Source organism: Amia ocellicauda, chromosome 10 (assembly GCF_036373705.1).
Source record: "Amia ocellicauda isolate fAmiCal2 chromosome 10, fAmiCal2.hap1, whole genome shotgun sequence".
NCBI classification, from domain to species: domain Eukaryota; kingdom Metazoa; phylum Chordata; class Actinopteri; order Amiiformes; family Amiidae; genus Amia; species Amia ocellicauda.
The window spans coordinates 20,578,597-20,601,673 of NC_089859.1; the positions used below are offsets into that span (position 1 = coordinate 20,578,597).

A 23,077-nucleotide genomic window follows, 5' to 3' on the forward strand; every position below is an offset into this window, starting at 1 on the left:
AAAGACATACCGCATATGCTGTATGACACATATATGGTTGCGCCCACTGTCGCTTTTCAACTCGTGCTGCAGTGTGTGTTGATCCCTAACCATCAAAACAAGGCGCATTGCTCAATCCTGATTGGATGAACCTGAGCGCAGCGTTACAACGACGCTGCGCGGTGATTGGACGAGCGGCACCCAGGGCTCTTTCCCGATTGGTCGCCGCGAACACTCGACTGACTCTGTGCCGGCTGCTACTGCCTCGACACGCAAAGATGGCGGCTTCCAGTTGGAGCACCCCAGAAGTGCACAGACACCACGAACAGAAGGATGTCTGTCACACCAGAGCGAAGTACAGAGAAGGCAGGAGACCCAAGGCAGTGAAGGTTGGAGTCTTTTCTTTCTTTCTTCTTTAATGCTAGGTCACGTCATAGAAGTAAGAAGTGTGTAATTACTGTAATAATATCTGGTGTCGGGTTGCTTTTGCTTCCTCGACAGCCCCCTCCGTGTGTATAATCCCTATTAAACACACTGAAGACCGCTTTGGGAACCACGGCTGAGCCATTTCGCCACTCATTGACTGCAAAATCAATCAATCAATCAACCAACATTTATTTATATAGCACACTTAAAAACAACACAAGCTGACCAAAGTGCTGTACATCCCCAGATACCCAAAAAACGCATAACCACAAATAAACACAGAACGCATCTGATGCAACACAATGGAAACGCCATGCATCTAACAACACTCATATGCAACAGAGTAGAGATGCGTCTTCAACATAGATTTTAAACTTTCTATCGAGTCAGATGCTCTAATTTGTAGTGGGAGGCTATTCCAAAAGCGAGGCGCTGCCACGGAGAAAGCACGATCTCCTTTGGTTTTTAATCTGGATTTAGGGACATTTAAAAGGAGAATCTGTGACGATCTTAAGGATCTAGCAACTTGATGACTCTGCAACAGACTGGACATATAAACTGGAGCAAGTCCATGTAAGCCTTTAAACACCAATAACAGAACCTTATATTGAACTCTAAAATCGACAGGAAGCCAGTGCAGAGAAGCCAGCACCGGAGTGATGCTGGAACATTTCTTTTTGCCAGTCAGCAGTCTGGCCGCTGCATTTTGCACCAACTGCATCCACAAAAGCAATTTCTTGGACAGCCCCAGATAGAGAATTACAGTAATCTGGATTAGATAGACGCATGGATCACCGTTTCCATATCTTTAGAAGACAAGAATCCTTTCAATTTGGCAATGCCCCTTAATTGAAAGAAGCTACCCTTCACCATGGCGTTGATCAAATTTCAGCTCAGAGTCAAAAATCATACCAAGGTTTCTTGCCTTAGTGTTAACATTGGCAGCTAAAGGGCCAAGATAAAGGTAAAGCTGATTGTGTAATTTAGCCAGGCCAAAGATCACCACTTTCATCCACCCTTTTATCTCATCCAAACAAACAAGCAGAGATACAAGTGTGGAGTTATCATTACATTTCATAGGTATATACAGCTGGGTATTGTCTGCATTGCAATGATATGACACATTGTGTTTTTGACATATTAATCCCAGTAGGAGCATATATAAAGAGAATAAAACGGGGACAAAATGGGCAGATCTTAGTGATGCCACTTAGCCCTCCTGACGCTAACCGCTGTCGCACTGGTCCAGGTGTACACCATCAATCTGGAGTCGCGCTGGCTGCTGGTGCAGGGCGTGCCGGCGCTGGGCGTGACGTCGGAGCTCGTGCAGCTGTGCGCGCTCTATGGGGCGGTGGAGGAGTACCGCGTGCTGGACGAGTACCCCGCCGAGCAGTTCACCGACGTGTTCTTGATCAAGTTCCTGCGCCTGCAGAGTGCCAGGTGACTGCGCCATGACCCGCACACTAAGACGACTGGAAGTACATGCATTTAGCGCAGCTGTATCATTGGTACAGGCATGCATTGTGCATGCTTTATTCTCCTGACCAGTATGATCTTAGAAACGTTGAAGATGAAAGCGATGGTTCTGTCAGATTAAGGTGACATCTAATACTAACTATAATATTGCATCCAACGCAGAGTAGCCAAGCGCAAACTGGATGAGAAGAGTTTCTTCGGTGGGTTGCTGCATGTTTGCTACGCTCCCGAATTTGAAACGGTGCAGGATACCCGAGAGAAACTACAGGACAGAAGAAAGTTTATTGCAAGAGTTTTACGAAATAAAGGTATTTAATAATAAACTGTATTATTAAATGTCTGTATTGATTAAAATATTGCAAATTAATGCCTTTTAAAATATCTTTAACCTGAAAGTGAAAAAGCGTGAACATGCATATTCACAGTATAATACAATAAATATTGACATATCACATGTAGTTGCCAAGCTTGCAACATAATATCAAGTAATTATTTATATATATATATATATATATATATATATATATATATATATATATATATATGTAAGTGCAACCATACTTGTTAGACATTGATCGCATATAGAGCTTAAGGTTAACAAACACCATGAAAAAAATCACACACTGTTGACTTCTGCCTTTCTAGTTAAAGACTGTGAAGAGACGGCGCAGGCAGTGGAGGAGCCGGGTATTGTGGAGGAAGCTGTCCGTGATTTGCAGCAAGGCCCTGAGGCTGAGGCTGACACTGGCACTGACGGCGAGAGTGACACTTGGAACAACTACAGCGATTATTATGGCTACCCCATGCTGCCTCCTCCTCCTCAGGAAGACGTGCACAGGTTTTGGCCGTCCCCTCAGAGTGCTGCCTTCCGCTCTGCAGGGCCGGGGGAAGGCGGCTTGTTACCCGCAGGGTTCAGTCCTGCACCCGAGGATTATTCAGCGGACTCTTGTCGGGAGCCTTCAGGTCCCAGAGACAGCAGGAGACGGGAGCCGTCTGCCTCGAAGGCTAAAGGCACTGTGTCCAGATTCATACCTAGGACCACACACTTGCAGGAACGGAAGAGGAGAGCGGAACAGGCAGGTGTGGCCTCGCTGATGGGAATCCCTGGAACGGACGAGGCTTTGATTGGGCCCAAACTGCCGGAAACGCCCAAACTGGACCTGGGGGATGATTCCCTCAACACGACGGCCAATGTCATCAGGAGCAAGCTAAGAAAGGCGAGTGTGGGGTGTGGAGTGGCTCACATAGGCGCGGCTTTGTCCTGGCACTTCACTTTCTTTGTGTGGGGGGGTTCTGTACGTTAATGTGCTCTAGTTGGGATCTAGTTATTTCACGGAGTCACAGAACTGCCTCTGTGGAAGTGAAATGGAGGATTTTCCCTCAGCGCCCCTGTGAGGCGAGGTGCCCTTGACCAATACTAACACAATGCCCTCTCAGTCCCTGCCATTCAAGAAGCACAAACCGGAACAGGCTGATGTTAATTTGCATTGCCCTTAGTGCTTTGTGAAGTGTCTGTGCACACTGAAAATTTTTGGCCCAAAACGTTGAGGGAAATACAGTGATTATACCCTTTATATATGATATGATGTATGTATGATATTGGTCAGCCTTTTTCCTATATCATACACAGTCGTTTCTACAGAGTTACAGCATCCCTCCCGTTGTTAACCAGTTATTCAAACAGTTCTCTTTTGTACTTGTGCAGATCTCTTCAGTTGCCGAGTCAGAGGCTGCGGAGAAGAAGAAGGATGCCCCGAAGCCCCGCAGGAGGATTTAACAGCACTGTGGCACGAGGAATCCCTGGGCTGAGACACAGAGTCCTGGCAGGAGTAGGACAGGCCACACTGTGGCCTTTGGTCCTGAGTCCCCTCAGGGGTCCAGACAGTGTTCAGATGTCCACATGAACCTCAGAGTCCAGCTGTAACCAGATCACTGCGCAGCCGAGAGTCAGATGGAGTATCGAGAGCAGCTGTGCAGAACTGCCGAGAGAGTGAAGCATCCAGGGAAGGCCTTGTTTATTTGGCCGATTGGAAAGAACCAGCAGGACTGGATCACTACTTCACAAAAACAGTGTTCTATTTAAGATCTAAAACAAATTAGTTTTGCCACATGAAAAGATATTAAACAAGTGTTTGTACAGAAATATCCCCAAAATTAAATGGTTTGAATTCCGAAGGGTTGCATCAGACACACACAAGGTAAATGGACAGATTTGTTTTATTATGTGAAAGAAAATTAGACAGAACATTAAAATGGTTTGAATTCAAATAGGTGTAAGAATTGTGCAAAAGTTTTGAATATAACAGTCATGGCAACACTTCTCTGTGACGGATTTAGCTGTCCGAAGTAACCTGAAACGCTCTCTTTTCAAATGCCAGTATACTCTGCAAAACAAGGGGGAAGAGATAGTGTGTCAGTGTGTGTATAACTCATAGTTCCTGGAAATGCTGTGCTGTGAAGCTCTGTCTCGCATTTGTACCTTGGCATCAGGAAGGCAGGTCCCAAAAGCCTCCAGTAGGAGATTTTCGTCCCGGACGGCTTTCTCGAAATCTGCGAATGACAGTCTGCTGTCGTGGTCGTGATCCTGTGAGGAACAATAAAGGTGTATTTTTGTATGAAGACATGTACATGATTGTCCTTCTGTCTTGGGTCGCACTGCTGCGGTTTCCTCGGTGGATGTGTTATTTGTAAAACATTAAGTTGCCACAGGTTCCGTGTTGCTCTACATACTGCTGCTGGGTCACCTGAACACTCGCCAAATGTGAAAATGCAGATGCAGTCACTGGCACTCCAGTCCACCAGCAGAGGGCGTTACTATAGATGAGTCTCACAAGTTACAGTGAAGGTGCTCTTAAATAAGATTATAGTATATGCCTTATTCTTGGGAGTTTTTATCTGTTCATATCTGAAAACCAATGAACTGATACTCCAAACAATATATATATATCTAAACATTTAATTGGTGGTACACAATTGGAAAACTGCAAATGTCATCCCTATCCATAAGAAAACTGAGCCAGGAAATTACAGACCAATCAGTCTCACCTGCATCACCTGTAAAATTTTGGAAAAAATGATTAGACAGAAAATAGAGGAGCATCTTAATGAAAACCATATTCTTGGAGATAGTCAACATGGGTTTAGACGAGGCAGATCATGTCTTACTAATTTATTATAATTTTTTGAACATGCAACTGCAGCTGTAGATCATGTGAAAGCATATGATATGATATACTTAGATTTTCAGAAAGCTGTTGATAAGGTTCCACACCAAAGACTGATCCTCAAATTGGAAGCTGTAGGCATTCAGGGTAATGTAAGTAGATGGATTATGAACTGGTTGATGTATAGGAAACAGAGGGTGTCGATTAGAGGAGTTGCTTCTAACTGGAGTGAGGTTGTTAGTGGAGTTCCACAGGGATCAGTACTAGGGCCTGTGCTTTTTCTAATCTATATTAATGATCTGGACTCTGGGATAGTTTGCAAACTTGTCAAATTTGCAGATGATACTGAAATAGGTGACTCAGCAGATACAATCTCGGCAGCACAGGTTATTCAAAGGGACTTAGATAATATTCAGTTGTGGGCCGACACCTGGCAGATGAAATTCAAGTGCAACGTAATACATGCAGGTAACAAAAATGTCCACTATAAATACACTATGGGAGGAATAGAACTAGAATAAGTAATGCATGAGAAAGACCTAGGAGTCTATGTGGACTCCTCAGTTCCAGATCAGCAGGGACACACGCACCCGGGGACACAAATGGAAATTGGGCTTCAAGGCATTCAAGACAGAAAACAGGAGACACTTCTTCACACAGAGAGGCGTCACAATCTGAACAAACTCCCCAGCAATGTGGCTGAAGAGACAATTTGGGAACATTCAAAAACAGACTGGATAGGATCCTTGGATCACTTGGACACCAAACGATGGGGCGAATGGCCTCCTCTCGTCTGTAAACTTTCGTAGGTTTCTTTTGTAACAACAAAAGACACAGGCTGGACAGCTGAGTACAAGATCAATCCCAGATGTGCTTCAGAACATGCAGTAGAAACAGTCCCTTACCATCTTCTTCAGGGTGATCTCCACCAAGTCTTTAATGCCCTCGTCTGGGTCCTCCTCCGTGGGCTGTTTGATGAGACTGTTCTTCAGCATGTGGAACATCTCCTCTCGCGAAATGTATCCATCTCCATTCAAGTCATAGACTTCAAAACAATCTGCAGTGAAGAACAGCACCAACAATAAAGACCATATTTTTACACATTTATCTTAACTCAACTCTTAACTGAGCACAAGATTAAGCCACAGTCATTAATATATACTTAAAATTACATAGACTTACATTTGATCTTTTCGTCCAGGGTCCCTCGCAGGAACACGGACAGTCCCCCCACCCATTCTCTTATGTTGACATAACTGTCATTGTCCTTGTCGAATGCACGGAAAACTAAAAACAAAATCAAAAAATTACTTACGAATTAGTCATAAATATAGATCTGCTGCAAAAAAACATTTATTATTTGCATTTACCTGAGAATTAAAGAGCGTTACAACAGTGGGGAATCTAGCGGGTGTTTTTAATAAGCAAGTGTAGTTTAATTATTGCATTAGCATTCTATGAATAAGCATTGATTATACTCCTGACCTCCTGCCCATTACAATGATTACAGACTCTGACAATACACTGCACACTACGATGAAAAAACAATTCACATCCAGTCATACAGCATGCAAACACTGCTCTCACATGCATACTCAGCATTATAAATTCTTGTTCTGGTTCTGTAGACCTTTGGCCAAACCCAGGCTGAATAAAGCAGGTTGCCTCGTCTTTGGCCCCTCTAGGACACTCACTTATTATTTCACCACAACACAAACTATCCGTCTCTATAAAGCCTTGCCTCGGTCCATGATCATGTCGTCTGTCATCCCAAACGACTTGTGCAGGATGCTCCGCAGCTTCCCGCGGTCCAGCCCAGTCCCCACACGCCTGTCTGTCTGCTCCTCCAGGAGGACGTTGAAGAGCTGGATCAAACTCTCCACCTCGCTCTTGTCAACTGCACTCAGACAGGTCAATTTGGTCAACAGTTACATCACTTTAAAAATGAACTTAAAACATCACACTACAGCTCCATTCAAAATAAAGTACTAAATCAGTGGAATCATTAATGTTTAATTGTTTAAACCCATGCTGTATACAGTGGATTGCCTAAGTATTTACCCCCCATGGATGTTTTGTTATGTTGCAATCTGGAATGTAAATGGTATAATTGGGAATCTCTCCCTTTGATTGACACCACAAACACCTTGGAGGTGCAAAATGATTTTTTGTGAAACAAAGTTAATTAAACATAAAATACTGAAAATACTGTTAATTGCTTAAAGTATCCACTCCCGATACTTGGTAGCACCACCTTTGGCAGCAAATAGAGCTGCAAGTCTTTTGGGGTAAGTCTCTATCAGCTTTGCACATCTGGTTTCTATATTTTTGTCACAATTGCGCAAGCTCTCTGGTTGGATGGTGCTGTTGGTTAACAGCAACTTTCAGGTCTTGCCACAGGTTCTCAATTGGATTGAGGTCTGGACTTTGACTGGACCATTCTAGGACACCCAGCTCCTTGTTTTGAAACTACCCTAGTGGTGTTGGCTGAGTGTTGAGGATCAGTCTTCCTGAAAGTTGAACCTTCGCCTATGACTTGTTTTGAACACTCCTTTGTCCAGCTCAGCTCCCCTAATTGATCTAATTAAACAATTAACTAGATGGATTGAACACGTCTCTCCAGACTCTGAAATGTTTTGTAGGTTCAATGATTTGAGTCCTCAGAAAATTGTCAGGTATCGGCAAAAAAACTAAAATATTAGAGTTTTAGATAAGCCTACCTGAGTAAATTACATTAATTGAGTAACTGACAGCAGACACTGCGGCCCCCGAGGACCGGAGTCTGACACCCCCACTCTGGGGTCTGCTAGAAACAGGTGTATTTCATCTGAGATCATGTGACACTTTTGCAGACAGGTGGACTATACACAACTAATGATGTCACTTCTGAAGGTAACTGGCTGCACCACAGCAGATCGTGAATATTCATGCAGTGTTTTAGTTAATAAAAAAAAAAAGATAATAGTATGTAATACTATGTGTAGATCAGTGACAGAAAATTCTAATTATATCCATTTTAGTTAGATTGTAACACCTCACTGTCAATACTCCTGCCGTCCACTGCGCACTTCATTCAATAGTCCTGGAATAATGTTTGCCAGCTGTGGCTTCAGCAGGGAGACGGCTATGAAATGCGTCCCGCATCTCTCCCGCACTGGGGTCCGGTACTCACAGTGCTTGTGCTGCCGGGACAGCGCCTCGGCCAGCTTCTGCGCGGATTTGCGGTCCAGGGCCGACATGTCCGGCGTGCGGGCGCTGCTGTGCGGGGGAGCGCCGTGTTTGCGGGGGTTGCTATAGGAGCGGGGCGCAGTGTGCAGAGCCGCCCGCCCGCCAGGGGGCGCCGAGCCTCCGCTAGTGCTGCAGACACTGTGCCTGAATATTGAAAAGTATTCCTGGTCGCGGAAGTACCTACAAGGGTAGGATAGGTTGTCCCGGTGGAAACCTCAAATACATACAGTTCAGGGCCATTCAGTTTTGCTCTAATCTTGAGAATATAAACAAAATATTCAGAATATATCGAGCTTGTTTGCAATGTAGTCCTAAATAAGTGAACAATGACCATGGCATGGGACAGTATACTTTGCTATGTTTCTATCATGTTAATATCATGATTGTACCATGTATTTACTGTAATTTGTACCATGCTACACCACATTACATTTCATCATGTTTTAACCATGGAACACTATAGGATGTTTTTATCATTACCTACTTACTCTTATCACAGTACACCACACTTCAGATTTACTTTTGTATAGGACAAAAGTGTCACAACCCCATATTTGGCTCATATAGTAGACCCACAGATCATGTTCGCACTAACCCCCTGGTCCAGGGGTGCTCAATCCTAGTCTGGAGAGCCACTGTCCTGCAGGTTTAAGAGGTCACCCTTATATCACCAATTTATAAACACCTGGAAGTATTTCATTCTGATCAATGTTGCAGGATCAATGCAGGTTGTTTGGTAAATTCAGTCGTTTAGAAACTATTGGAGCAATTATCTGAATACCTGCAGCCTCCTGAGGACTGAATTCCCGTGGTTAATTGATTAATAACTTGCATGTGTTCCCAGTATTAAGAAAGTGGTGATTTAGGGTGACCTATAAGAGTGAGTGGATTGGGGCTCCAGGAGCAGGATTGAGCACCCCTGCCCTGGTCACCGTGCGTGCGTGCGTGCGTGCGTGCGTGCGTGCGTGCGTGCCTGTCTAGGGGGCTTCATCTTGGCAAATGGTATTATTTGAATTTTCAAACGGATATAAAGCTTTTGTTTAATAAAGCACTGTGTGCGAGGCAGAATTTGTGTGCGTTTCTTGTATCTCACACAAAAGCTGTAAGAGGAGTAATGGATTGTCCAAACATTCGGGCAAGCAGCAGGACGAATCAAGATGCAATCTGTTACTGCAGCCAGAGGTTGACAGTTGGACTCAACGTGGTTGCTAAGTGCAAAAGGCTGATGTCTATTTAATATATACTCGAATATATGGTCCTGTTACTGCAATACTCGGGGATTACATTTTTTGGTCTCGTATGACATTTGTTGTTGCCTTTTGACACTTTTATGCCATCTTGTACCACACAAAGAGGTTATGATGTTAAAGCAGCTTAATTACTCTTGGGGATATTTCCATTAATAACAACAATACTTACATACACTTATTAAATAACATTACAATATCACACAATGTTTGTGTGAAAAATAATTTTCACTCAGCAGTACCTTACATGCGATCCTGAACGTGAACACACCTGCTATTAGACTACAGCTACTAACCTACTTACTTTTACATACTATTACTGATCCACACTACTCCTAACATAAATTACACTATAACTAATATATTACAAATATTATTGATCGTATCCATTGAAAAAGCTCTAGCCACATAAGAGGCAGTTTGCAGAGAGTGATGTATTTGTAGCATAAGATCTGTGGGAGGAGGTAGTGATGGTGTCAGACCACAGAACAAAGACTTTGCAAGAGAACAAAAATAATTAATAAACACGGCATCATGTTTATTTGTGACTCTTTAATAAACACTTTACAAATATAATGGTTTGAGAACTTGAGAAAAATGTTAACGAAGGGCCGACAGCACTGATTTGTTTTAAATAAAATCCACAGCAGGCAGAGCCAAACGAACATGGAGGGGACGGGCAGAAGCAATCAATTCCCTGCATGAACGAAGAACTTCTTCTCAAGTAAGATTCAGTAACAGATAGAACCAGGAGAAAACTAAAACTCTCTCTCTGTCTCTCTCTCACACACACACACACACACACACACACACAGACACCACCTTTCTTTCTCAAGGTTTTGAAATCATATCCTCTCCAACTGCTGAGTGTCACAATGGACAGATCACGAGTGTGTGTGTCGGCTCTGGGACGGTATCTTAGTCCCCCATTCCTTCGGTCACTCTGCGTTTCTGCCCCCCCAGGCGTCCGTCTTATGAGCTGAGGGGATGCTCCAGTGCTTTCTCTTACACCCAGTGGAGAAGGCGTCACACTTGTAGCTGAACGGACAGCAGTGGACTCCGTCTTTGCAGCATTCGGCCTGTGTCAAACAGAGCAACGTGGCGGGTGAGGACCGATACAGGAGTAAGAGACACTAAACTCACCGTTCACTTCCTCAGAGAATTACAGTCACTCGAGTGGATTAGTAACCGTGTCCTAATTACAGCCATAATTAAATCACATTCACCCAGACATACACAGACAGCGGTGAATGAAATTACCAGTGGGAATGGGCAGCAACCCCAGACGCCATCGGGCTTCTTGCAGCAGGTGTTGTTGGGGGGGCAGTAATGCTCGCTGTCACAGCGAATGACGGAGCCGTCGGCCATTCCTCTGAGCGCCTCGCCCCGTGGACCCCTCTCCTGGCACTGCCGCCTGCCGTCACAGCCGGAGCCCCTCGCAGCAGCCTGGCAGCAGAACGACATGGCACCGTCACTCAGAAGAACAGGAGTTTTGTGTCATAGTATTCGCCAAAATCGGGGCAGTGGCTGACCCCTCTTTATACCCCTCTGTGAGCAAAAACACAGTTCCTTCCTCCTGTGTCTAATCTAACTGGTAACCACATGGTTGAGGATTGGTAATCCCATCTGAGACACTGCGGTGCTGACCCAGAGCAGGGCTAAACCCAACTGTGTCAATGGGAACCCCTGCAATTCACTTCAGATAAAAGTGTCATCCGCATACTTCGACTGTGAATGCCTATTTAATAAATAAGTGTGGGCCTCCTGCTGGGTGAGGACAGCAGCTCCAGCACTAATGGGCTGTCTACGGCAGGCGGTGCCATCAGGGCAGACAGGCACTCGGGCACTCACACTGCGGGCGCTGCAGCAGCTCCTCCCCACAGGGGCGGCGATGCTGTGGTTGTGGTTGGATTCGATGGCCGCCGTCTTCCTCAGCATCGGGACTCTTTCTGCCTCACCGGCTCGCTCACACATCATGGTCGCCACGTTGCAGCTGTAGCCTTCTGGGCAGCAGTGGCGCTGGTCGGGGCAGCACACAGCCTGTAAACACACACACACACACACAGCCTGTAAACACACACAAACACACACACACACACAGAGCCTACAAACACATACACAAATCCTGAAAACACACAGCCTGAATTCCATAGGTTACATTTCCGATTACAGCAGCCATGATAATGGGTAAATCAGTAGAACACGTGTGTTAACAATCACAGATCGCTGCTTGCTGAGGGCCCATGACGGTGTCTGTCTGAAGCCTTGAAGAGAAACAGTCAAAGCGCCAGTTTTCAGTGGATCTGTGGCTAAATAAGAGCGCCTACTATAACGGAGAGGATACAAAAACGGGAAGCGCAACTTATACATAAAAAAAGCGCACGAAGAACAGAAACTGTCCCAGAGCTGCTTTCAATCAGGGACACACATACCTGCAGATGAAACATACGGGCCCTCAGAATGACTGTGGGTCTCCTCGTGTCAATTAACACTGCATTGACACCTGAGATAGAACCACACAAATTGGATGTTTCCATCAACATAAAGCAATATACAATTATGAATATGGCATGCCATCATTAGTATCATTGCTGCAGTTTCTTCTTGCTATTTTCATTTTTAAAGCTTTCTAAATAAAAATGTATGTTTTCTCGCTTCCTTTTACTTCTTGCCTCGGCTCCAGCGACATTGACCGGCCCGTAGTCTTACCTTCGGGATCGGGCAGCACTGGTACCCACTCGGGGACGGGCAGCAGGTCGACCTTTCCGGACAGTGTCTCCCATCTGGACAGGTCACAGAACCGCTGGCCAGTCCCACCAGCAACACCAGTACACTGGCTCTCAGCATCTAGGAATGGGTTAAGGGAGAAAATGAGGGGGTTACTATTATTATTATCATAATTAAGCAGATGTATTTATCCAAGGATTTAGCAGTCACTAATATTTAAATTGTACATACACACAGTAATAGAAGGGTAAACACTTCACTATGAAATCCCTCGACAGTAAATAAAACAAAGCAAGATACGTGGCATGTGAAATGTGTGTTCATGTTTCCTGTACACACACAAAAAACCACAACAAAACCTTAATCTGACTGACCTTTAGACACACCTTTATAAAATACTGCTGGATAGAAAACTGATTTCAAGGAGGTATAACAAGAACTGCTGAAACTTGCAGAACTCACTGCAATAGTGTGCACTTTTATATTGTTACTGTTACTCTTCTTATTGTGCTCTAAATATCTGTTCATTTATGCAGAGTTTGTAATGTATTGGAAGTAAAATACAACTGATATTCAGACATTTCTTCTTATTGGACTAGAATGAACATATTTAACGACTTATTTTGTCCACTATATTATTAGTCCAGTTGGAGAATGAACACTTATAAGGGCACAGACTATTTCATTGGAATCAGGGAGTGAAAAAAGCTTTGACTGTCACCTACAACATCCACTGTGACAATTTTATTGTTATTGCTTCATATAGTATACATTATATATTCTATTTTTAGCCAAAACTGCTTAATTTAATTTGCAGCGGAACTGGGCCACAGGGGACCTGTTCTCTGTAGCTTGAAGAGTTCACTAAAGCAGAGACTGAATCCACGCCTGCACAAAGCATGTCAGTGGGCAAAGATGCTGGGCTTTCTAGTAACAAAAAGTAACAATCATTTCTAGTATGTAGAGAAAACACCACAGCAGGCCCTGGCATCTGGGGAAACTGTAACACCACCAATCATAACCAAATAAAAATGATTGAATGCATGTACAGGAACATAGTTACTTTTACTTTAAGTAGTTTATTTTAGGTGCGTTTGTAGAACATCAGTTACTCAGTAATATCCCTACAGTATGAAAGGGCAGACTCCTAATTATACTTCTCCAGATAACAACAATTATAATCAAATACAATAATGATTCCAATTACCTTGCTCTCCACTTGTGGGTGTTATCGCTACCTCCTCCCCCAAAGCAAGTCTGAGCTCAGTTTCCTGTGCTGGGTTTTATAGTCTGCTCCGAGGGGCTGACTCAACTTCCTCAGTCAGGCCCAGGTTCAAAGGTTGCTTCAAGTTATGGTGAAACAATATGCCAATAACTCCCAATGCAATCAGGCTGGTTGTGTGTTCTCGGTTCCTTCTGCTACACATCCGTTCAAACCCCTGATTTTATTGCCTAATCGATTTTCGATAAAACTACATCAGTACGAAATCAAACTCCATGCAGTCAATCGTCATTATTATTGAGGTTAATGTTGGGTCTTCAGATTAAATAACAAAGACTGGAAATATGTCTAAACATGTCATTTGTAAAGTATTTGTAAAGGTTGAGGTGTTTTCTTGGCCGTGCAAGGTCGGTATTCTGAGTTCTTGTCCTTTTCCACCATCCCTCTGCAGCAGCTTCAGTTGCTGGGCTGCTTTCTGCTCCAGTTTCTGGGCTGCTTTCTGCTCCAGTTTCCAGCAACAGGGATTGATCTGGTAGGAGTTTCACTTCCCCAACAGACACAAGACACAGGCACATGCGTTTTTTATTTATTGAAAAATGAAACTATGTTTTAGGGAGTGAGAAATAAACGCATGACTGAAAAAAAAGCTCACACATGACAGCACAATACTGCTGCTTTTGCAAAATCACTTAAATCATGAAAATGGTGGCCCGGATGGGATTTTATTAAATATATTAAAACACGTGCAACAATGACACTATGAATCTTATTTTATTGCCTAATCGATTTTGATGAATCTGTACAAAGCAGGTGCATTCATTCATTCTGTACCTCAAAACCGATGTCATATGAAACATACATGTCTTGACATACACGAGTAATGACAGCTGTCCTTAAAAACCTTCTCATCCATACAAACACGACCCAGCTAAACAACGGACATTTCCACATCACATTAAACAGGACGAACCTCGGTGCTGCACTGGTTTGCAAAACATCCTCTCACTGGATTGCATGAAGCAAGGAGGTTGGCAAATTAAATTAGGAAAGGCAGGCTTACCCATTTCTTCACAAAATAACAGGCCTGCTAAGCAATTAGCTAAATCAGACAGATTAGACCAATTGTACCCTCATGAAAGACTTATTTTGGCTTGTACCCGTCCCAAACAAGCACATGGCTTTGCCCTGCTTTTCCACAGGATTTCCAGCACTTTCACCAGGTCCAATCCGCAACGTGTTAGAAGGGTCGGCACACAACCACCCAGGGAACCCATCAGATGACTCTCTCACACACACACGATTCCCTGTGACCAACGTGCCACACATTTACTGGTCAGTTCAGCCGCAATAAAGAAACATTCATGAGTTAGAAGACCGCACTACAATGCGATGCTTTTATTTTCAGGGCAGTGTTTGGAGGCCCTCTGCCTAAACATGCATTTAATGAGTGAGAACGGTTTGTAAAACAGAGCCAGACTTTCTGACTCAACCAAGCGATCCTTCAATATCTTCTGGGACATGAAAAGCATGCTTTCATTTTCAGAACTTGTGCAACTGGCTCCAAACACGGGTGCTCAGCTGGGGTTTGAAGACAACACAGCTGCAGCCGAGAGCCCAACGCAAGAGTTAAACTGTACATGCACTTCCTGCCTCGCAGCCCGTGCTGCGCATCTCAAGCAATTTCACTTTCCCACCAGCCCCCCGCTGCTCACCACAGGACTGCAGAGCGTCTCTTTGACAAGTAGGACATAAAACACACATCCTCACCCATCTGATCTTTTCTTTAATTGCATTTGCAACAAGAGGGGGAATAAAAAAAACTAAAAGAAGCCAGGTCATTTTAAACATTGTGTATTTAATACCACTGGAAAAAATAAAATCAACTATAGAGATTTCAGACAGGTCTGCATGCGAGCTTCGTCTCCTTATGACTGCAGTGACCCGTTCATAGAGACTGGCAGCTTCACAAAAAAGTATTTTTCACAGTCTTCACACAGTCACGGGTGTTTCCACAGGTGAGCACAGAACTTGTCCTTTGAAAAAACATCTGAACAGAAGTGTAAGACAGAACTGGCTCTACACACTTGTCGTGCGTGCGGGCGGCCCAGTGCACAGGCCCATTAAAAGGTAATGACGATCGACTGAAGATTTTGGTTTGCCGAGCAAATTCTTACTTTAACAGCTAGAAACTGTTTTGATTTTGCAAAATAATAAATACATACAGGCTGGACACATCCAACGAAGACGGGTGGAGACATGGACACACTGTCGAAGCAGTGCCGATCCGGTATAAAGTTGCTGCCTTTATTCAAAACAAATCTACATAAAGTATATAATCCCAGTTTTCAAAGCCAATCAAACAACCACACGTACACATGAGAGTGACGATAACGGACAGAAGACAGATTGTCCAGTTGGACAGCCGACACACAACCCATGAAAGCGTCCGTCCCCCGGAACCAAGCACATTTTTTCTTTTCGTAACAACTTCAATATGAAGCTGCTCTCACACACACACACACACACACACACACACACACCACACGGCTGCCCGGCCCGGCCCTCACTTCTCACCTCAGCTGGAATAAATCACCAAACACCGCAGACCAGCGACGCCCTAGCAGCCCCCCCCGTCCCCTCGCATCGGTGTGAAGAGGCCGAGTTGTCACTGTCAACAGAGGTAATGAACTTTATTGCGTTTTAAAACCAGCCTCCAGCGAATTGCCCGTCCGCTCGCGCCCCTCAGCACCAGACCGACACCAGTGAAGGGGGTGGTAGGAGAGCGAAGTGGAACGGCACACTTCGATTAAAAATTAGCTGCTCTTTGTTTTTATTATTTTTATAAACACCTCCAAGGCAACCACAGATCCTCATGCTTCCGTTGGTCGCAGTGGTTGTGTCGGGGGAGCTCGGGGGGGCGAGAAAGATAAATAAAAATCTTGTACATTCCATTACATCGCCAGGAAAAAGCCAAAACTTCACCGGTTTAGACCCGCCGTGACAGCGGAGCTCCCCAGAAAGCGAACGGTTGAGAAATCCTGTGAACACCTCCTGGGAAGTCATGCGGTCGTCTGTATTTTTGGTCGGTTGGTAGCAGAGTAGCACACGATCCTCTCATCGCCGGTCGAGGTCCGCACCCGGCGCTTAGTCCAAGTCCGAGCCAGACCCCGACGCCGGCCGCTTTTTCCTGCCGTGTTTCTTGTGCTTCTTCTTCTTCTTTTTCTTGGATTTGTCCTGAAGACAAACACAGACAGAGGGGGTTTGTGGGCAGCTTCAGGACAGCAGTGATCATCAGTAAGCACCACATAAATAAACAAGGCTGCCGCTTTAAACTCAAGCCTGCCAGGTTTTAATCTAGAGTTATTGCCCATTTAAATTCGGAGAATCATAGTAATAGACTTGCCCAAGCTTGACTCAACATGGGGCGGTGTGAAGTTTATTATTAATATATAAATAATAATAATAATAATTGGTCCTTTTAATCCCCATTAGATAGCACTTCACATAGTTTTATTATGCTTCTTGTGTTTTTGATTGTTTTCCTCCTTGCTCCCTTTCCCGTAGCCCTTGACTGTGACCCTACATCTTGACAGCACTTAGCTTTTACTGTCCAGGATGTAGGACCTCACTTACTGAACTTGCCTGTGTAAATTGTAAATTGGAATTTGTAAAATGTATTATATTTTGAATTGCTATGTTTTATGTAAATTGAATTTGTAATGATTGATGCCTTTACCGAACTATATTTTTGCACTTATGTTGTAAGTCGCCCTGGTTAAGGGTGTCTGCCAAGAAATAAAAATAATAATAAATAATAATAATAACATCATCTTTACAGAAACCTTACTCAAGAACACACAATATAGCAAGCTGACTATATAAATATTAATAAATAAAAGCAAACGGATGTGCAGTAGTGATGCGAGTGACAGTAAGGCACAACTGAAGAGGAGACTAATTTAAAGGTGTGATTTAAAGAGGCTCAATCCGCTCTCTCATGCAGCCTGAGGGCTTCTGGGAACGTATGAACGTCACTCTACAAATCACTCACTGAGACCTTCTCTTTCTCCTCACTACTCCTCTTCTTCTTCTTCAACTCCGCCTGGAGAGGAAGATAAATACATGCAGATTAGAAGTTTGTACACCAAGCTGGTTTGCAGCATTTAGAAATGCAGAACTGATACGCGCACTATGACAGATGAGCCGGGTACATCGCTCCTGCCGGTCCCCGGGCCCACGGCCACACTCACGTCCTCGGCCACGCCGGCGCCAGCAGACGACTCCGAGGACGACGCTCTGTGGCCGCGGTCCGTCTTCTTCCTCCTCCTGCCGCCGCATCGATCGTCCTGTTGGAAGAGTACAGACGTGATCAGGCAGCGCTGGCAGCGTAGGACCCCCTTCCTAACAGCGTAATATTTCAGCCAATAGCGGAGCTCGGAGGGATGCCTCGTGAACTCTCTAGCAAGGACTCGAGGTTTGGCAAGTGGGGGTTTGGTTTTTTCCTGCTTTTGCCAGAAAACTAAAAATTACCTTTTCTTTCTCTGCATCTTCTCTGGATTTCTTCTTTTTCTTTTTGGAGGATTCCTAAGAAAAAAGGAAACAAAAAAAAAAACAGTAAAGATTTTATATTTGAAAAAGGGTTCGATTCCTAAAATAATAACGAAGCCGATACACATTGACGTGAGTGCAGAGGGGGCTTCTGGTTTTAGGTTTGTGCATTGTGAAAGATGGATTTCACTAGTTTCACTAGTTTCTCAATAGCTATCCGCACACACAGCCACAGTGCAGAGACATTTAAGGTACAAGGCCCTGAAATACAGGGGCTGCAAACTCAAACGGTCCTGAGGAGTTTAAAGCAAGGTGGAAAACAGAGATTCGGACCTTGCTGTCGGAGTCGGACTCGGACTCGCAGTCCTCAGACGACCTCCTGGTGTGCTTTCGCTTCCGTTTCTTCTTTATGGTTTTCTTTTCTTCCTATTCAGAGGAAGGAAAATAAGATCAAATATACACAAACACACACACAAATCATCATGCTTCCACTCAAGACAAACGCACAAAACCCTTAACTGTAGATCGTTCTTAAGCCCGTTCTTAACTGACAAGACAGATCAGCTCTACAGTTCGGTCCAAGTCTCCGCCTAAACCACAACATTCCCATCCCATCAAAAAAGCACATTTCCTGTTCTTTGATTAATTCAGCTCCCTGGAAGATTCTTTACAAACTATCCTGGCACTGAACGCTTGAGGAATCAGGCCCGATGTGTACGATCTCTTATTGAAGGATCATTGTGGTAATATGCCCAGGCTCTGCCCCTTCACATCTTTTACTGAAACAGAATCACACACAGCAGTTTACACAGAGGGGGGTCTTACCTCATCCTCAGACTCAGAGGAGCTGCTAGAAGAATCAGAACTTGATGAAGAGGAGGAAGATGAAGAATGCTTGACCAAACACAATAAAAGCAGAGCTCATGAGATTTTACATCATTCACAGCACATCCACAAAAGCATTTTGCACTAAATGTTAAAATTGGCTTACAAAGAAGACAGGAAACAGGAAAATGAACGAGTCTCGTTCGAACAGGACTCGCTAGAAGTAAGAGCTCAGTGTGACAGACACAGAATCACAATCACAGTCAAGAGGTGGTGTTTATTATTACTTTAACTTTGAGATCAAGCTATTAAAACTCAGTCTGCTCAAGGAAGCCAGCGGTGGCTGAATTCCCTGCTTTGGTCAGTTCCAACCACATTCATATTAACCCAGGAATACAAAAACTGAGGGACAAACTAAAAGGCAGAAACATTATATACTGTGTTTTGGAAAGCTTTTCTCACCCTGTTGGATTTCTTCTTCTCTTTCCGTTTTTTCTAAAAAAAAAAAAAAAAAAAACATTAGCGGTTATTCTGTGCACAGATAAAGCACATCTCTATGTAAACACACACACACACAAAACGGGGGTCTACAAAAAGCCACAATCTCCTGCTCTAACTTGCTGTGACATCTCAATCATTTCAACTTGACAATAAGTATTTCACAGTATTTAGCATTGCCATGTTTAGAGTTAAAGAGCTCCATAGTTAGAAATGCATTTAAAATAGGCTTAACTCACTGCATTATTTTTTGGCAGATGCCCTCGTCCAGGCCGACAGTTTACACAAGCAACGTGTGTTTGGTGTGTGTAGTCTGGGCATTTAGAGATATTTTATTTTATTCTTTTATTTGCAAATATCACAGGCAAACACACATCCTCACTCTGTTACACACACCTCTTACCTCTTTCTTTTTGGAAGCACTGTCAGACCCTCCGAGGACCTTCTCCCTGTGTTTCTCCAGCTCCTTCTTCCATTTCTACAGAGGCAATTGAAGAGAAAGGAAGCTGCTAACAAATCCTGTATTTTCACAGTGCCAAGAGTGCGATGCCATGTTTTCATCATTAGTCTTAAAGTATTACACGATTTAACATGTACATAGCAACAAAAATAATTCACAACATTATGTGAAATCACACAGCCTTTTTTAAATGTTATTGCTATTTAGTAGATTAAAGGTTAAAAGGAAGACCGTGAGGAGGACACAAGGATAATACATTATTCCTACAAGACTGAACAAGCGGAACAAGCAACCAGCACGACACACGTGCATTTAACTGGGGCTTACAGAGGAAGGTTCAGCTGTTAGTGACACACAATCCATGTGATCACATTTAAACTGAAATTTAACTTGCAGTCCAGACACCAATTGCAGGCTGCATGTTAGGCTAGTAGTGCAGATTATTTTCTAGGCAGTACAAGTAAGACTTCCATGCGATAAAGCCCGAGCTCACATGGACAGATGTGTGTCCAGCGTGCTTCCTGCTGGAGGTCTGAACAGCCCAGCAGCGATTCTCACAGGTACCACACACATCCTGCACAGACACCTGCTTGTTTTATAGGACACAATACCTCATTCATTTTCTCTTCAAATTCAGCTAGCGTCCGGGAGCCTTTCTTCTTCTTCTCCAGCTGTTCTTTCACCTCTTCCCTGAGAGAGGGATCAAACAGAAACTGTTACGCTACTGCCACCACAGCAGTTCCTGTAAGTGCAAAAATAGAAACGCATGCACAGAATAAAGCAAACACAGAAAACCCTCCCTGTGAATAAGAGCCTATCCAGCCCCAGACAAGGCCTCCCTCCCGACTCAAAAATAAATTAAATCCAAATTAAAATGGGCGAGCCGTGACAAAACAGAGCCACTGCAGTAAACCTCTTGTGCTGTGGCTGACTGTCACACGCAGGCAGGCTGGGACACCTTGTACTCACCATGTGGGCCGAGGTCTGTTCAGGTAGTCCTGAATCGAAGGGCCCGACGACGGAGCTGGTCCCCGAGACCGAGCCACAGCGATGGGGTTTATATAGGCCTGGTGGAGACAAGGACAAGCATCATTAAGTCTACAGGAGCCAGAGCCACACCGCTGGTATTTGGGGCCTTTGCAGCTAAAGCAGGGGTCCCATAGTGCGGGTCCTGGAGGGGCTGCAGTGCAGCAGGCTTCCCAGCCCTCGTTCAATGGGTCAGTGGGGCTCGGAGAGCTGGGGCGCGGAGGAATGACAGCGGCTCCCTGGAGACACACAGAGCGGACTGAACAAAGATCTGGAGGACTGTGCAGGGCTGCAGTTCAGGACTTGGAGCTCTGCACTCTGGGAACACGACGCAGTTTTAAACAGGTACCCAGCTGGTTTCCATGTCCTTCGTCTGGATCAATTCAAGTGTTAGGTCCCAATTTGTTTCATCTAGTAACTCTGTCACATATATCACATTGTGTTGCGTCGGTACCTCAGAATGTCATGCATTTAAAATGAAGATTATTCCCCCCCAATTTATCTACACACCGTACTGTACACTGCGGGGGGGAGGGTGTGTGTATACACACTTTATATATAAACTCTACTTATTTATCATACACCTTCCGCTGATTACTCAAGACATCTGTTCAGACTGAACTTGTAATTTTGCAGTTTATTCCCCCGTGTGGTTCAGCTCTCCTGTAATTATTATTATTATTATTATTTCTTAGCAGACACCCTTGTCCAGGGCGACTTAGAAAATATAAGAGCAATACAAAGTACAAAAACACATACAAAGTGCAATTTTGCACTTTATATACCCATTTCATTAAACTGCGTTCTGTACTGTATTACTGCACTTTTGCTTTGCTCTCGTATCCTGGATAAGGGCAGGTGCCTATGAATAAATCATAATACACATTTCATACAAGTTTACTGTACACTGATTCACCCTTGCAGTTGACTGAACACTGTCATCTGCTGGGCTCGCACGATTATTCCCGTACAAGAGCACAGGGGGCAGAAGCAATAACAGCAGTGTTTCCCAGCCCTGCAGGGTTTTGTGCCAACAGAGCTCTCAATGACTTCATTAACCCTTAATTTAACTAATTTGCTGACATTTGATTTTAAACTTGTGTAACTGATAAAAAGTCCATTCCTTAATAAGATCAGTTCCTCATACAATTAAATGTTCCTTATACTTAAAAGTGCTACGGTTTAAAATGATTAAAATAAAAGTATTACTTCAATTAAGCAATTGAGAGCCCGGTTGGAACCAAACCCAGCAGGGTAGCGGCTCCTCCGGGCTGTAAAGCCAGTTCAGGGACACCACTCTCTGTCTCCCGCAGTTCCCCCACAATAAACACTCGGACAAAGCTCAGAAAATCGGTAAAACAGATCTGAAACCACACGGGAAAACATGGCCTACAGCCAGGGGCTTGTCTGTAAAATGTATTCGCAGGGACACCTCCAAATATGGCTGCGTTTGGTCAAAGTCAGCTAGTAGTTATAGTGAAAAACTGAAGCATGTCTAAGGAAATGGCAACTGAAAATATTGTCAATTGTCGCTATTTGCACCGAGAGACCCCTGTCAGGTCTGCAACCCTGAGACACACAAGGCTCGGCTCGCTGGCGGGGAAGCGCACTTCCACAGGGCGACGTGCCAGCAGAGTGCGTCCCCAGCACGGGTTAAACACCAGCCCATGTGCGGAGTTGTTCATACTCCCGGTCACCCGAGATCGGTGCAAACGCGGACGGGCGCTAAGGTTGGCGAGACCAGGCCCACGATCCCCGGCCTCTCGTGATTTCCTGTCCCGCATGTCGGCGCCGGGGCGGCGCAGATGTGAGACACAACACAGACCCCGGTGTGTGATTTAAAATGGCTGAAAAGAGTAGCAATTCAAACTCACCACCCTGTTGTCTCTCTTCCCCATTCTGGAGGATTTCCTCGGAGGTGTTTGAATTAAAACGGGTTTATCTTCACATAACTTCGCCGACTGATTTGGTTTATAAACCGACACCGTTACCGCTGTTTAATGGTGGCCGAGTAGGGACTACCGCCGCCTGGCGGCCGGACGAGCACCTCTCTCATGCGGCCAGGGGGCGAGACCATCGCCGCGGTAAATACACCAGTGTCCGAAGATTGCCGAACTCAGCCGAGTTTTAATCAACCCTCATCGTGACGTCACACCCCATACACATAGGGGAGAGATGAGCTGCATAAATTAAGAAAATTACAAAAATGAGCACCTACTTCAACCCCTACAACTTTAATAAAACACATGAC

The 23,077-nt window shown here is 44.4% G+C and overlaps 4 protein-coding genes across 6 annotated transcripts; 1 reads left to right on the forward strand and 3 right to left on the reverse strand.

The window, feature by feature from the left end:
• Positions 1-247: 247 nt before the first annotated feature.
• Positions 248-3,975, forward strand: rbm48 (RNA binding motif protein 48). Its single transcript, XM_066715468.1, has 5 exons — positions 248-368; positions 1,655-1,845; positions 2,044-2,189; positions 2,527-3,098; positions 3,587-3,975. The coding sequence occupies exons 1-5, from the start codon at positions 258-260 to the stop codon at positions 3,656-3,658; spliced, it is 1,092 nt and encodes a 363-aa protein (XP_066571565.1). The 5' UTR covers positions 248-257; the 3' UTR covers positions 3,659-3,975.
• A 105-nt stretch (positions 3,976-4,080) lies between these two features.
• On the reverse strand, positions 4,081-8,351 carry clxn (calaxin). 2 transcript variants are annotated; one of them, XM_066715470.1, is made up of 6 exons: positions 8,218-8,351; positions 6,787-6,942; positions 6,228-6,332; positions 5,951-6,102; positions 4,361-4,465; positions 4,081-4,265 (listed from the first exon to the last, which is right to left on the reverse strand). In XM_066715470.1, the coding sequence occupies exons 1-6, from the start codon at positions 8,282-8,284 to the stop codon at positions 4,215-4,217; spliced, it is 636 nt and encodes a 211-aa protein (XP_066571567.1). In that variant the 5' UTR covers positions 8,285-8,351; the 3' UTR covers positions 4,081-4,214. The 2 variants fall into 2 exon arrangements, with proteins under 2 accessions (XP_066571567.1, XP_066571566.1); XM_066715469.1 differs by having other exon boundaries at positions 4,081-4,465.
• Positions 8,352-10,052: 1,701 nt separating this feature from the next.
• LOC136760180 (progranulin) lies at positions 10,053-13,610 on the reverse strand. The gene is made up of 5 exons (XM_066715473.1): positions 13,455-13,610; positions 12,230-12,367; positions 11,372-11,560; positions 10,781-10,966; positions 10,053-10,599 (listed from the first exon to the last, which is right to left on the reverse strand). Exons 2-5 carry the CDS (start codon positions 12,365-12,367, stop codon positions 10,459-10,461), a joined length of 654 nt encoding a protein of 217 aa, XP_066571570.1. The 5' UTR covers positions 13,455-13,610; the 3' UTR covers positions 10,053-10,458.
• Positions 13,611-14,224: 614 nt separating this feature from the next.
• fam133b (family with sequence similarity 133 member B) lies at positions 14,225-22,886 on the reverse strand. Of its 2 annotated transcripts, none has more exons than XM_066715472.1 (11): positions 22,701-22,886; positions 20,770-20,867; positions 20,412-20,490; positions 19,744-19,818; positions 19,305-19,337; positions 18,843-18,911; positions 18,351-18,443; positions 18,000-18,053; positions 17,720-17,815; positions 17,527-17,571; positions 14,225-16,703 (listed from the first exon to the last, which is right to left on the reverse strand). In XM_066715472.1, exons 1-11 carry the CDS (start codon positions 22,722-22,724, stop codon positions 16,614-16,616), a joined length of 756 nt encoding a protein of 251 aa, XP_066571569.1. In that variant the 5' UTR covers positions 22,725-22,886; the 3' UTR covers positions 14,225-16,613. The 2 variants fall into 2 exon arrangements, with proteins under 2 accessions (XP_066571569.1, XP_066571568.1); XM_066715471.1 differs by having other exon boundaries at positions 17,521-17,571; positions 22,701-22,881.
• Positions 22,887-23,077: the final 191 nt, after the last annotated feature.

Excerpts from the sequence above, each read along its gene's own strand:
- LOC136760180 (XM_066715473.1), bottom strand. The coding sequence starts at position 12,367 with ATGCTGAGAGCCAGTGTACTGGTGTTGCTGGTGGGACTGGCCAGCGGT. Across the intron at positions 11,561-12,229 it reads AGTGCTGCCCGATCCCGAAG|GCTGTGTGCTGCCCCGACCA; the intron begins GTAAGACTACGG and ends GTGTGTTTACAG. Across the intron at positions 10,600-10,780 it reads GTTGCTGCCCATTCCCACTG|GCCGAATGCTGCAAAGACGG; the intron begins GTAATTTCATTC and ends TGTTTGACACAG.
- fam133b (XM_066715471.1), bottom strand. The coding sequence starts at position 22,724 with ATGGGGAAGAGAGACAACAGGGTG. Across the intron at positions 18,912-19,304 it reads AGAAGAAGAAATCCAACAGG|CATTCTTCATCTTCCTCCTC; the intron begins GTGAGAAAAGCT and ends TGTTTGGTCAAG. Across the intron at positions 18,444-18,842 it reads CCTCTGAGTCTGAGGATGAG|GAAGAAAAGAAAACCATAAA; the intron begins GTAAGACCCCCC and ends TCCTCTGAATAG.
- rbm48 (XM_066715468.1), top strand. The coding sequence starts at position 258 with ATGGCGGCTTCCAGTTGGAGCACCCCAGAAGTGCACAGACACCACGAA. Across the intron at positions 369-1,654 it reads GGAGACCCAAGGCAGTGAAG|GTGTACACCATCAATCTGGA; the intron begins GTTGGAGTCTTT and ends GCACTGGTCCAG. Across the intron at positions 2,190-2,526 it reads AAGAGTTTTACGAAATAAAG|TTAAAGACTGTGAAGAGACG; the intron begins GTATTTAATAAT and ends CTGCCTTTCTAG.
- clxn (XM_066715469.1), bottom strand. The coding sequence starts at position 8,284 with ATGTCGGCCCTGGACCGCAAATCCGCGCAGAAGCTGGCCGAGGCGCTG. Across the intron at positions 6,943-8,217 it reads GTCCCGGCAGCACAAGCACT|TTGACAAGAGCGAGGTGGAG; the intron begins GTGAGTACCGGA and ends GTCTGAGTGCAG. Across the intron at positions 6,103-6,227 it reads CCTGGACGAAAAGATCAAAT|ATTGTTTTGAAGTCTATGAC; the intron begins GTAAGTCTATGT and ends TCTTCACTGCAG.